At 34.8% G+C, this 15,766-nt stretch overlaps 1 protein-coding gene across 1 annotated transcript in view; it reads right to left on the bottom strand.

Moving 5' to 3' along the window:
- LOC114330369 (NPC intracellular cholesterol transporter 2-like) overlaps nt 1-10,606 on the bottom strand; it is a 62,494-nt gene extending 51,888 nt beyond the window's left edge. The window contains exon 1 of the mRNA XM_028279710.2: nt 10,409-10,606. Within this exon, the coding sequence (XP_028135511.2) occupies nt 10,409-10,505 (97 nt within the window). The 5' untranslated portion in view covers nt 10,506-10,606. The remainder of the gene's footprint in view (nt 1-10,408) is intronic.
- Nucleotides 10,607-15,766: the final 5,160 nt, after the last annotated feature.

The following is a 15,766-nucleotide window of genomic DNA, read 5'->3' as shown; positions in this document are numbered from 1 at the left end:
TCTCAACTGCTTTATAATGAAAATTGCATATGTTGTTGATCTGCCCTGCATAAAGCCAAATTAATTCTCGGATATTTCGGTCTCTTCACGTATCCGTCTATCAATTACTCTTTCCCATATTTTCATGGTGTGTCTAAGCAGTTTTGTGGCCCTGTAGTTTATATATTGTTGTATATCTCCCTTGTTTTGTAAACAGGTACCAGTATACTGCTTCTCCATTCGTCTGGCATTTGTCCAACTTCCATAATTCTATTAAATAGACCTACTAGCCACCTTGTTCCTGTCTCTCCCAATGCTCTCCATACTTCCCCAGGAATATCATCTGGTCATACCGCTTTTCCTTTATTTATTTTTTGAAGTGCTTGAGCCACTTCCCCGTTTGTTATTTTGGTGACCATTGCTGCTACTGTCTCCGTTGACTCTACAGGCTGTCTGTCAAATTCTTCATTTAATAAGCTATCAAAGTACTTTCTCCATCTCTTTTTGACATCCCCTTCGTGAACTAGTATTTAATTATTTTCATCTCGTATACATCTAATCTGATTAAAATCTTTTGCTTTCTTTGCTCTCGGTTTGGTTATTTTATATATCTTCGTTTCGCCTTCCCTGGTATCAAGTTGATCGTATAGGTTTGAATACGCTTCTGCTTTGGCTTTTGCTACTGCTACTTTCGCTTCCTTTTTCGCCACCATATAGTTTTGAAGATCTGTGTCGGATCTGATTTCTTGCCACTTTTTATATAGTTTTCCCAAGTATTTCAATAGCAGTCTCTCTAATACTACTCGATATATTGTTGGCTACGGTCTCACTAACTATTACCTTGCAGTCCTTGCTTTCCTTATCATGAAGTAGTCTATTTGGAATTGATGTTGTCCACTTTTGTAGGTAATAAGTTGAGTTTCTCCCTTTTTAAAGAATGTGTTGACAATCGCCATATCCAATGCTGTTGCTAATTCAAGCATGTCATCTCCAGCTTCATTTCTAGTTCCAAAGCCTAATCCCCCATGTATTCCTCCTAATCACCTCCTATTATAACTTTCTCCTCTGACGGAATATCACTCAGGACGTCTCCTAATTGGTCGTAGAAAGTTCTTCTTTCATTCTCACCCAGACCTGTTTGAGGAGCATACACACACAACATTCAATACCTCTTTATCAATTACAAAGATTATGAACGATTATGTGGCGCTCAAATGATGAATCGACCAGATTTAAAAATCGCATACCTATCAAAAAACTAATTAGACCTAGCTGTATCGTCGCCCCCGTTAGCAAAATTATTCCGATTCGATTTTTGCATAAACTTACTCAAAAAGAGGATCTTATAACAAATCCACAGGGTGCCAGGCGTGCCGTGGTTGAAAAATTGTTAAAACAAATTCACAAAAATAATGTTTTTATTTCGAACAACTTTTTTAGATCACTTGAATCATTCTGAGTAAAAAAGGTCTCTTGTCATTTTTCACTAAAATTGATTGTTCTCGAGTTATACGCGATTTAAAATTTAAAAAATGCAAAAATGGCCATTTTCAAGGCTTAATAACTCAATTAAAAGTTATAATTATGAAAGTCAAAAAGTGAATTATAAAGTCAAATCAAAGTTTAAAACCCCTCCATGAAGACACTGAAGAAATTTTTGTCATTATTTTATTACAAAGCTGTCGTTTTTAATTATTAACAATTAGCGCTATAGTCCAGACTATATCGTTGCCCACGTTAGCGAAATAATTTCGGTTAGATTTTTTTGCAAAAACTTACACAAAAAGACGTTCTTATAACAAATTCTGAGGGTACCAGGCGGTACCTTGGTCGAAAAATTGTTTAAACAATTTTTTTAAACAAATTCACAAAAATAATTTTTTCACTTTGAACAATTTTTTTTAGATAATATGAGTCATTCTGAACAAAAAAGGCCTCTTGTGATTTTTCTCTAAAATTGATTGTTGTCGAGTTATATGGCCATTTTCGCATTTTTCAAATCTTAAATCGCGTATAACTCGACAACAATCAATTTTAGAGAAAAATGACAAGGGACCTTTTTTACTCAGAATGACCCAATAGACGTAGATCCCGCGTACCAAAAAAAGTTGATTAAAGCTGAAACTTTGTTAATAGTGTAACGGTGTCTAGTCGGATAAACTTTGATGTATGGGAACACTGGAGCAGGGAAAGTTTAAAATGTGGAACAGGTTAAAAATTTGAAACGCCAGACTACGAAAACGTCACATGTATTTTGTCGGAAAGAACTTCCAATTGATTTTTTGTTACTCATTCATTAAATTCTCATGCAAAAATCAGACTGGTATTTATCACCAACTGGGCATTTTGAGTCCTACGCGTAGAACATGTTAAATGACAGGAATTATGTTGGTGATAAATAGCAGTCTGATTTTTGCATGAGAGTATAATGAAAGGGCAACAAATCAATTGGAAGTTCTGTCCGACAAAATACATGGGACGTTTTCATAGTCTGACGTTCCAAATTTTTAACCTGTTCCACAATTAAAACATCCCCTGTTCCAATGTTCCAGTATCAAAGTTTGTCCGACCGTTAAGCTATTAACAAATTTTCAGCTTTCTATTAATCAACTTTTTTTTGGTACGCGAGATCCAGGTCTATAAGTTATCTAAAAAAAATTTGTTCGAAATGAAAAAAAATTATGTGAATTTGTTTAAAAAAATTGTTTAAACAATTTTTCGACCACAGCACCCCTGGCACCCTGTGGATTTGTTATAAGAGACCTCTTTTTGAATAATCAACTATTTATAAAAGGAAATAAGCCACAATTTTACCAAAAAAAGATTTTATTAACGTTTAACTGGAGATTAAAGATTAACGTTTAACTGGAGATTAAAGATTAACGTTTAAAGATTTTATTAACCCGATTTGGGCTTCGAGCTTCGAAACGTTAATAAAATCTTCTTTTGGTAAAATTGTGGCTTATTTCCCATTATAAATAGTTGATTATAAAAATGCCACAAGGAAATTGCTTCAGAACAACATCTTTTTGAATAGGTTTGTGCAAAAAATCGAATCGGAATTATTTCGCTAACGGGGGCGACGATACAGTCCCGTCTAAATGGACAAAATTTGAAAATCGCGGTACTCTGGGTTCGTCATCCACAAAAAGGTGGGATGTTGTGGGTGGGGTGAGAAAAAATTGTTTTTGGGTTAAGTTTAAACCCTCTAAGTGTGACAAGATGGTCCAGCAGAATTTATTCAATAAAGCCCCTTAAACCTTATTCAATTAAGATTTACTATGGTGTTATTTGTACCTATTTTGCTTTATTTAAAGCAACTACCTACCTACCTTCAAAAAAATAAATAAAAAACATTATCAAAATGCCTTAAGGGGTGCCAAAATTCTTTTTTTGAACACAGGCGCCAGTAGTTCTTACGGGGGCCCTGATTAAATGCCGAAAACCCTCGAAACTCCAGAAGATGACGTTCCTTGCAGTGACTCAACATACCTGCATGAACACAGATACCAGCATGAACACAGATACTACAGTACCTATACTTATATAAAAAAGGAGATTGGGAGAAACTTTATTAAACACCGCATTTAACAATTTAGCAAACGTACTATACATGAGACATATCGTGCGCTGAACGAATATTAGGAGAAACCATAACTGATTCAGAGCGGGAAGATCGACAATTAATTCTATAAATACGTTAATAAAATCAGTTTTTTAATAAAATTGTGGCTTATTTTCCCATTAAAAATAGTTAATTATAAAAATGCCACAAGGAAATAGCAAATAGATTCAGAACATCTATAAATATGGTGGAGCAAATAGGTCAAAAAGCGAGAGAATGCAACAGAGGACTGCACCTAATATTTGATACAATCAATCGACGAAAATGATGGAGGAGCTAGAGAATGTTGGAATCCCATAAAAATTAAGACATATGCTAATAGTGAGCCTAAAGAACACCAGAGGAAGCATCAGTTTCAACAAAACCACATCTGAGGAGATTAATGTAAACAATGGCGTGAATCAATCTCCCCGACACTATTTAATCTAATATTGAAAGTAATCATAAGGAGGATAAACTTTGCAAACAAAAACATTATTACAGATCAATTTCAACAGTAGCATATGTAGATGATCTAGTCATCATAGCGAAGACGAAGATGACACTTATAAAAACGCTTGGAAAATTAGATAAGGAAACGAAGAGAATAGGACCAGGGCTGCTTTATCCATTAGGCAATATAGGCAGTTGCCTAGGGCGGCAAATTATGAGAGTGCGACAAAAATACTGTACAAAAAATATTTATACATATTATAAAATTGAAATCGAATAACATTTAAGTACATCGTACATCCATCAATGGAATATAAGTGGGCATTCATTTCTAGAAAACAAATTGCATTTTCTTAACACTATTCATTCAAAAAGGACAGAAGTTGTAAATTTAGGGATTATTGGGCAGTCGGCAGCACCGCAAAGGCGTCGGGCGCACTGTTCTATAATTTTTTTAAACTCAATCCTTTTGGGTTATTTGTAGTTGAAAATTTGCCATTTTAATTGAAAAATGTCGCCTTTTCGGACGGTTTTTTGCGAATACCTTAAAAATTATGCATCTAACGAAAAAAACTATATAAAACATTTTTGTAGCTTATGAAAAATCAAAGAGATTCGTTTCTTCATAAGTCTTCTAGTGATAACATAAAAAGAGATATGGCAGGTGAAAAGACATTTTTTTTGTGCATGCTCAAATCGGTGTGTTCAACTTACTTACTTACTTACTTACTTTACTTACTTACTTACTTAATTACTTAAGCCGTCCTCTTGTACCTTACGGTGTCGAGGTAAGTGGAGAAATCAGACGTCTCCATGCCTTTCGGTCAGTAGCTAGTCTTTCTGCTTCTCTCCCCCCAATATTCCTTTTTACGCAAGCCTTTCCAATAGCTGCGTTCCACGTTCTTGCTGGCCTGCCTCTTCTTCGTTTGTTGTCGGATGCCGCTTTTCATGCCCTCTTTACAGTTCTACCTTCACCCATTCTCGTCATATGTCCGAACCACGATAACTGTTTCGTTTCAAGTCTGTCTAAGGTCCTTCCAATACCGCACCTTTCACGTATGTCTTCATTTCTTATACGATCACGTCTGGTCACCCAGGATTCCGCACGTAAATATCGCATTTCGCATGCTTGAATTTTACTACGGATAGAGTAGGATACGAGTAGAGTAGCACCGGCTCGTATACAGTTTGGAACACTTTCATTTTTGTTTTCAGGCTTACTTCTTTCTTCCTAATAAAACTTTTATTTAGCGCATAGTACAATTTTGTTGCACTCATTACCCTGCTGTTTATTTCTGGTTCTATATTTCCTTGTCCACTCATTGTTGATCCTAAATACTTGAAGTCCTCTACTTGTGTAATGGTCTCATTATTCAGCTTTACATTTATATTTTCTTGAGTTTTCGATATTACTAAAGCTTCTGTTTTTTCAATATTTATTTTAATCCCAAATTTCTTAAAGGCTTCATTCTAAACATTTACATTCACTTGCAAGTCTTTTTCTGATTTTGCCACAATTACCAGGTCATCGGCATATATCAACTCTGACACGTGAACTTGTTGAAGTTTATACACCCCTACCCTAGTTCTTTTAACCTTACCCCTGCATTCTTTTGCAATTTCGTCCATTAAAGTGATGAATAACAAAGGACTCAGAACACCACCTTGTCTTACACCTGTCCTTGTGTAGAATTCTAGAGATGAGCGATTTTTCGTTCTTAAATTATTACGTGTACATTTATATATACTCTTTATTGCTTGGATTAACTTCAGTTTCACATTTCTACGGTTTAATATTTCCCAGATCTTGTTACGTGGCGCCCGATCAAATGCTTTTTCCAAGTTCACAAAACATAGAAACAACTTACTGTTATGTTGTAGGGCTTTTTCTGATAACTGTCTCACCGTGAATATGAGATCGGTTGTACCTCGCCCTGGCCTAAAGCCGCATTGGCTGTCATCCAGTGTGGCCTCGATATTTTCTCGCAGCTTTTTCTCTAGTATTATATCGTAGATTTTACTAGGAAATACCAACAAAGATATTCCCCTGTAGTTAGAACACTTATGTTTATCACCTTTTTTGTGTAATGGTAGAATAGTGTTCAACTTAATAACAGAGAAATGGTCGATTTTAAGGGTATGATGCTATCAATATCTTTTGTAAGTACCGCCTGAAAAGACCTTTAAAATGACCGCAATGTTAAATTTCGATTACATTCAAACTAAGCGAGATATGGTGCAACAAAAAAGGATTACTAATTTATTTTAAGATAAAATGCGGAGTATGTATGTATATTTTAACCCCTCATCCACCAGATTTAAATGCATCGTTTTGCTTCTACAATACCTTTTACTATAGTGTTATTTCTATGTTCAACAAGTTGGACGGATTTAAAATGTATGGTTTTTGAAAAAAATAAGATCAAATTATAGAGATTATTTCATTCATAGAAGATTCTGACCAATAGAAAGCTACAGAAATGCAAATTAAGGTGATAATTTTTGATAATATCCCGTCGTCAAGTATATTACGTCAGATGCCCTTCGTTATTACGAAAAAATACATTCAGTGGCATTAATGACAATTAATGTTTTAAAAGTTATAAAAGTGATGACTTTCAACCGTAAAATATTTTATATCAACTGTGTGTTTAACAGTATTAATTTGTACTTACATAAATAAATTACAATAAAATTTTGGTTTTGAACAGTTTTATTCATGAAATAATCGCAACAAATTGCACTCGATTTCTAAAATTAATATAGAATTTTAGAGCTCTTGTGCAATTACTACTGAGCATTTTTAAATTTTTTTTAAATCTTCCTTTTTCTCCATGTAACTCGAAAATGATAATGAGATACAGTAATGAAAGAAAAATAAAATTGTTATCTAAAAGAAAACCTACATTTTTGTCAGGTATTTTTTTACGTATCTTTTATCACTTTCGAATCACATGGAGAAAAAGGAAGATTTTTAAGGAAATTTAAAAATGTGCTCTATAATTTAATCTTGTTTTTCTCAAAAACCATCTATTTTAAACCTGCCCAACTTTTTGAATATAGATATAATACTATAGTAGAAGGTATTGTAGAGGGATAATGATGCATTTAAATTCTGGTGGATGAGGGGTTAAATATACTTTTTTTTCTAAATTTATATATACGTTTTCTTATTTTATACTGATTTTTCCTTAAAATACATTAGTCGTAAGTTTTTTTGCACCCTATCTCGCTTAGTTTGAATGTAACTGACATTTAACAGTTCTCGTTTTAAAGGTATTTTCAAGCACTACACAAGGTATTCGTAGCATTATACCTCCAAAATGTTATGACCATCTCTGTTATTTTAAGTTGAATATACCGATTTGAGCATGCACCAAAAAAAATCCTTTTTCACCTACCATGCCTTTTTTTATTAAAACTAGAAGATTTGTGAAAAAATGAATCTTTCTGATTTTTCATAAATTACAAAAATGTTTTATATAGTTTTTTCGTTAGATGCATAATTTTTATGGTATTCCCAAAATACAGTCTCCGAAAAGTGTCATTTTTCAATGAAAATGGCAAATTTTTAACCACGAATAACTCAAAAAGTATCGAGTTTTCAAAAAAATTTACAAAACAGTTTTTGCTTAGAATTACGTACTCTGGTCTCTTCCGGTGTTAGTTTGATAAAAAAAATTTCCACCCCCGAGAACGGGTGGGAACCACCCCTAAGTTAAAAGCGCCATAGGATATAGGATAGACTTTGTTTCTTGAGCTATTCCCTACTTAGGGGAGAATGGGGGAATGGGAACCACTTAACTATATTCTTTAATAAAAAATAAATTTTAGGGTATATAAAAAATCGGTCCAGGCTAAGAGCTACTCTAAAATGTTAATTATCCTTCGCTATTATTATTGCGTAAATTTATTTAGTTATGTTAAAGTTATTATGAAATTACTAAATATAGTGAATGGCTCCAATTGCCCCAATAGGTCGGGTAATAAGAACCACAATTTATTTTAAGTTTTATCGGTATTAAATTTTTAATTTTCATAACAAAAATAGTAATACATTGTTTTTAACTCATTTTGTTTAAACAAAAGTCACAGAGATAATCTTTAGCTGTGTCAACCCCCGAACAATCTGCATATACCCATCGACCACAAGCTGTACAGCGATACCACAGTTCTGCCACTTTTCCCAGAATCATAGCAGATCAAACATAAATCTGTTTCATCTTCATTATCTGAGTTATCATCACAAAGGTCTTTATCACTGACATTTTCTTAATCCGATGAGTCCCATCTGATGAGTCTTTATAATGGTTCCCATTACCCGTTTTGTTTAGAAAATTTTAACCTATGAAAAAAATTACCAAAACCAGGTGATTAAAAAAACAAATCACATGCAATTATTCTTTAGGTAGTTAAGTTTAGTTTGCATAAAATAGTTTTTAAGAAAAACATGTTGGGACTAACTTACCGTGAATTTTGTAAACCACGTGTATTATAACGATTACTGCAAAAAGTCTACTATGCTCACACAACATTCAAACAACACTGAATAAACATCTGCAACGATGTCGCTGCATCTCTGCATTGTCGGTAACGTGTCGCCAGTGTCAGCAAGTATTTAAAAGCGCGTAATTTAAATAAAACTGGGTGGCTCTCATTACCCGATGGCTCCCATTCCCCCATTCTCCCCTACAGTGAAAATATCAAGTAAATTGATGCAGTAGGATGGAATTCAGAGCCAAACACCCTCACTGACTATATTATCTACATCATTCATACATGAATGCATTCACTTAAAGGGTCATTTGGATACCACAATAAAATCACCAATCACCAATAATTGACATATCTAAATATTTAAAGAAGAGGGGATTGAAAGATATTTTCCCTAATTTTGATATTGCTTTGCGCATTTATTTGTGCCTCCCAGTTGCCAACCAACGTGTCCGTTAAAAGGTCATTTTCGAAAATGTCAAGAATTGAAAATAGTCGTGAAAATAATTTCCGATCAAGTATGATGCAAGAACTTCTTAACAATTTGTCGATTTTGTCCATAGAAAGTGACGTAACAAAGGCGATAAATTATGACGACATTATAGATGATTTTTCCAAAGAAAAATCAAGAAAGAAATCTGATATGATCGAACTGGAATGACAATTTTTATGTATTCTTATTTAAATAAAAAAATCTGCTTGCATTTTTTTCGCAAAAATGGTACATGCTTGAAGGGCGGCTACTAGAGAATTGCCTAGGGCGTCAATTGACCTAAACGCGGCCCTGAATAGGACTAGAGATAAACCAGCACAAAACAAAATACATGACGATGGTGAAGGATGACACAACAACTCAGAAATATATAATAACACAGAACAATAAATTTGAAACTGTATCGACCTCCAGCTACTTGGGACTAACAATAGGGAAAACCGGAAAAGAGAGAACAGAGGAAAGAATTCTGAAAGGCAGTAAAACATATGGAATGAATATAAATCTGCTGAGAATCAAGACTATAAGTATAATATGAACCAATATAAGACCTGTTGTTACATATGGGATGGAAACAACGACGATTAACAAGAAAGAGGAAGAGAGCCTTCTGAATGTAAAAAATAAAAAAACAATACTGGGTCACAATGTAACAAGAGAGGGAGATATAAGAATGAAAACGAATGCCGAAATTGAAGAAGAATTAAAGGCACACAAATATAAAATATAGTCAGATACATAAAATCAACCCAACGCAAATACGGGACATTTAGGCGTCCCGAAACACTTTTTCGGGACACCGGGACAAATCGTTAAAAAACGGGGCAATCGCGTTTTTACGGGAGGTTTGGTCACCCTATCCTAGTACCCTAGTAGCATTTAACGTGTCTTGGTTTGTTTATTTCTACCGCATCTTGATTGTAAATTTAGTATATGCCGTACTAGTTTATCCTATAGTGTCGGATAAACGTTAATCGATAAAAATGTTAATATCAGGATAAACTAGTTGATCCTATTGCGTTTAGGACAAACTAATGTAGCATAGGCCAAACTAGTTTATCCTATCGTGATCAGAACAAACAATAGTTTGTTCTGAAATCGGGTCTGTGGGTAACGGGAACAACAAAAAAAAACTTATCAAAGCACCGTCGCCCATACATAAATTTTCAGGGGGGGCCAGACGTGAAGATGTTGCACATTATATTCTGTATACTTTGGATAACCATATATAGTTTACAGCACCCGAAAAGCTAGGGGGGCCACGGCCCCCCTGCTCATGGGTATGGGCGCCCATGTCAAAGTATTAACGTTTGAAGTGTTTTCTTCTATAGTTCTAATGAACTGTGATTTTTAATCTAATATTTTGTACTATTAAAAAAGCTTACCACAATCGCTATATGTTAGATTATTTACTGAACACTGCGATACACTTAAAATAAAAATTAGGGACACTACATTTAACATTACTTTTTTTAAAGCCATTTTAAAGAAAAGTTAGTAGGTAATGTAATGTACAAAAGACTAACTAATAAAATCTCAGATATTATCGGAGAACCATTTACGACTATATTCAATGACTAAACACTAAACCTGTGTATTGTTTCAGTTTAATTAAAATTAATGTTTATGACTTTCGATATATTATGTTACGCAAAATCAGATTATAGCCCAGTAAATGAGCGTTTCTCACGTTTTCGGCAGGGCCGGATTTAAGGGGGGCAGGTTGAGCAGCTACCCGAGGCCCCCACATTCCGGGGGTCCCCACAAAGCTCCAGACGTAAGAAGTGTTTATTTAAACAGATACAGTTGAGTCCGCGAATCTTTACCCGTGCGTCATCATTTAAAGCATAGTTGAATACACCGATTTGAGCATGCACCAAAAAAAATCCTTTTTCACCTACCATGTCTTTTTTTATTAAAACTAGAAGATTTGTGAAAAAATGAATCTTTCTGATTTTTCATAAATTACAAAAATGTTTTATATAGTTTTTTCGTTAGATGCATAATTTTTATGGTATTCCCAAAACACAGTCTCCGAAAAGTGTCATTTTTCAATGAATATGGCAAATTTTTAACCACGAATAACTCAAAAAGTATCGAGTTTTCAAAAAAATTTACAAAACAGTTTTTGCTTAGAATTACGTTCTCTGGTCTCTTCGGGTGTTAGTTTGATAAAAAAAATTTCCACCCCCGAGAACGGGTGGGAACCACCCCTAAGTTAAAAGCGCCATAGGATATAGGATAGACTTTGTTTCTTGAGCTATTCCCTACTTACAGTGAAAATATCAAGTAAATTGATGCAGTAGGATGGAATTCAGAGCCAAACACCCTCACTGACTATATTATCTACATCATTCATACATGAATGCATTCACTTAAAGGGTCATTTGGATACCACAATAAAATCACCAATCACCAATAATTGACATATCTAAATATTTAAAGAAGAGGGGATTGAAAGATATTTTCCCTAATTTTGATATTGCTTTGCGCATTTATTTGTGCCTTTCAGTTGCCAACCAACGTGTCCGTTAAATATTGATTATATTCAAAATAAGATAGCTAAAAGGAACTACAACGTTAACAGGGTTTTATTATTTGATATGGTCAATGGACATCTATACATGAAAAAACCGCGGAGTGCTACCATTTAAAGGGGTGCGTTTTTGAGAAATAGGTGAATTAGTCCCTGGGCACAGGTTACATTAGGGTGAGTTCTATGCACTTTTGATACAAATACTTCTACATAAAAATTGTTCCTGGTTAAATTTCCTATCTAAATATAACTTTTTAAAGTCAAAGATACTTTTTTTTACAAAAATATATTCAAAAGAAAAAGCACAAAGAAACCCAAAAGAAAGAAATTTTGTTTTTTGTCCCATAACTTTTGTCCACGGGGATATAGGTATAGACATTGCTTCACAGAAAGAAAACTTACATATTTTCTCTTTAAAATGATGTTTGGTAGAGGTCATTAGGATTTACAGTTTCCGAAATATGATTTTTCAAAGTTCGCCACTCACAGCAATTTTGGGCAATTTTCCTTGTTATTTCGCAAATATTGTTCTGTAACTTTTTTCTACGTATCTTTAGGTATATGCAATGGTACACGTAATAGGAATAGAAATCAATTACCTTAAAAATGGTCTACTGTATAACGTTGTACGACTTTTTTTAAAGAGATTGTGATTTGTCAAGGTTTTAAACTTTTAACGATTTTTTTATAATATAATATAAAAATAAAGCAAAATTATTATATAATATATTATATATTATATAATACCTAATATAAAAAAAATATTATTTTTTACATTTTTTACGATTATTTTTGAAATTTCCCATTATAACTTTTTTTCTTGTACATGAATATACTATCTATATATTGCGCAACAAAGAGGGCTTACTTTCTGTTCTTTAAAATGGTGTATCATCTATATTTAAATACATAATGGAAACCGAGTGATTATTTGATATTTTTTTACCTGTATTATTTAAAATATTTCTTTTACAAAAATTACAAAAACATTAGTCTTAAAAAACATCACTTTAGTTAAAATTATTTAAACGTTGACATTTAAAAAAATTTCAAAATCAAAGACCATCTCTTCGTTAGCATTAGCTTCAATATCTTCCTCTGACACCTCAGTTTTCTTAGAGTTCCCACAATTAGTACCCATGCACATGCACCCTTTGCAGAATATTGAACAACTAATTCCTATCTTCCTACAACCGCAGTTTTTTGTACATCCTTTGGTACATTTACATGCTATTTTTTCAATCAAAGCTTGTGGTGCAGGAGCTTTGACAGTAAATATTGGAATTAATCCATATTTTCAAGTTTGCCCGGCCGAGTCAAGTGGATCAAAAGTATTACCTATAAAAAATAAGATTCAATCATAACACACAATCACATAAAAAAGTTATAATGGGGAATTTAAAAAATAATCCTAAAATCAAAAATCGTTGCATCATTTAAAGCATACGAAATAAGTCGATGATAAGTAGGAAATTGAAATTTACTAAGCGCAACAGTAAGTGACAGTAAGTGAATTGCTTATCATCGACTTATTTCGTATGCTTTAAATATTGACGCACGGGTAAAGATTCCCGGGCTCAACTGTGATGGCAGGAGTTACAGGAATCAGGAACTCGACAATGTACGACAAGTATGAGTAGGAGCGTAATGGACAATGGTGGTATAATATTGTAGCGGAAGAGAAATCTTGGCCGATCCCCGTATAACAGTAAACACCTCGAGAATGACGTAATCGGATGTGCTAGGCCTCGCCGGAGAATTCTGGAAGGTACGTCACGTAGATAGCTCGAGATGGGAGTCGATTGTTCCAGAATAACAACTGGGTATAAATACGGGCATATTTTGTGAATAAGTTTAGTGTATAAGATAAATTCGTCTGTAACTTATATAAATAAAGTCGTATATAAATTACGAACCGCTAGTTTTATTGTAATTAGAAGTAATTACACTAATCACGCTACAGTTGGTGTCGGTGTTCGGTTAACTTAGTGCGATATAAATAAGTGAATTACAGAGAGACTTTAAAAGACTTTTGAACTTTATTCGTCGGGAATAACCGGAGTGCGTTAATTGTTCGGTATTCGGAAAGACTTTAAAATACTTTTGGACTTTATTCGTCGGGAATAGTTAAAGTGCGTTGATTGTTCGGTATTCGGAAAGACTGTTAAAAGACATTTTGGAAAGTACGTGTGTGCCGACCAAAGATGTTGCTACAAGAACTTACAGTAAAACAGCTCCGTGAACAGCTCGAGGAACGGGATCTGGACAGCAGTGGGCTCAAGATAGTCCTACAAGCACGACTCGAGGATGTCCTCACGAAGAACGGAGAAGACCCAAAGACGTTCCACTTCCAGTCAGCAGAACAAGTAATCTTATCGAAATTAAAAACTGTTTCTGAAACGATCGATGAAACTTCTAGAAGAAGCGACGAGAAACTTGAAGAAGTTAGTAGAAGAAGCGACGAGAAACTTGAAGAAGTTAGTAGAAAAAGCGACGAGAAACTTGAAGAAGTTAGTAGAAGAAGCGACGAGAAACTTGAAGAAGTTAGTAGAAAAAGCGACGAGAAATTCGAAAATGTTGCTAAAAGATTCGATGAGACTTCTCAAATAATTAAAGAGGTCTGTAGGCAAAACAACGAAAAACTAGAAGAAGTTTGTAAACAGAACAATGAGAAATTTGAAGAAGTTTCTAGAACATTCGATAAGATGCAGAAAAGTGTAGAGACCGTAGAAGAAAAGATCAAACAGCTAGAGAGCAGGATAACCGATACAAAAGTACAACCATCAGTTAATGCAGCAACGTTAGATCCTTTAGTGAAAGATGAACTACCGAGAGACGAAACGTCGCATAATATGAGATTCAAATTACCACCATTTGATGGAAAGTCCTCTTGGTCCATATATCTTAGACAGTTTGAAGCTATTGCGACCGCCAATCATTGGACCGAACAAGAAAAGGCTGTTTCCTTGACTGCTGCTTTACGAGGTGATGCTGCAGATATATTAAGGTCAATTCCCAAGGGTCAAGAAAATTGTTACCAGACCTTGTTCACTCGTCTAGAAAAACGCTATGGAGATGCCCATCTACAACAAGTATACAAAGCACAACTGCGAAGTAGAAGTCAACGAGCAAGTGAGAATCTGCAAGAATTTGAAGCAGATGTGGCTCGTGTGGTGCGGTTGGCTTATCCAGAGGTGCCAGACAGCGTTTTAGAAGAAATTGCAGTAGATACCTTCGTCAATGGGCTGAAAGATAATGAACTACAGAAAGCTTTACGACTAGCAAGACCGAAAGTTTTAGATGAAGCACTTGCTATTGCATTGGAACACGAAACGGCTAGTCAAACTTCACGAGGCCATAGAGTAAGAACCATTGAAGAAAGTGACGAACACAACGATGAACGTCTGGAGGAAATGATACGGAGAGTATTAAGTAATCAGATGCCAAAGAGACGCGAGCCTAGATGTTGGAATTGTGGAGACGTAGGCCACATTCGTCGTAATTGTAAGAAGATCGTACAGCCGTCGGAAAACTAGAGCGGGTCGACACCAAGGGGCAACTGCCGACCTCGAGAACTAGAGCCCCCATAGTAACTGTCAACCTTACGTCCTCCGGTGGAATCCACAACTTATACATCGAAGGTCGTATCAGTAATAGATGTAGATCATTTTTGGTGGATACAGGTGCAACGAGAACTATCGCACGTCCAGATGTAGTACGAGACCATAATAAATTATCACCTGCAACAGTAAAGCTTAGAACAGCGACTGGTGAGCTAATTAATACATATGGCGAGGCTAATATGTCAGTATCCATTGGCCAGACCACAGTTGAACATCAAGTATTAATTGCCGAGATCTCCGACGAATTCATATTGGGGATGGACGTACTAAGGAAAGTGGGGGCAATATTGGATGTTCAAAATGGAGTTCTCAAGATCAATGGTGAAGAGTTGCCCTTTCACGACGACAAAGAAGATGTCATCCGCTTACTTACTACATGCGACGTAACCATACCCGGTAATAGTGAGAAAATTCTGATGACCATGCTTGATGGACACTGCCGAGAGGGAAGTTTAAGGATGGTCGAAGATGTGGATAATGTCGAGTTCCTAACGGCGAAAACTTTGGTAAAAGTTCGAGATGTGATCCCTGTAAGAGTTATGAATTTAAGGGAAACTGCTATCAAGTTAAGTAGAGGAGCTTTG

This window comes from Diabrotica virgifera, chromosome 4 (assembly GCF_917563875.1).
Source record: "Diabrotica virgifera virgifera chromosome 4, PGI_DIABVI_V3a".
Taxonomy (NCBI): Eukaryota; Metazoa; Arthropoda; class Insecta; order Coleoptera; family Chrysomelidae; genus Diabrotica; species Diabrotica virgifera.
Note: the sequence above shows the minus strand (reverse complement) of the source record. Positions and strands in the feature narration are given on the sequence as shown.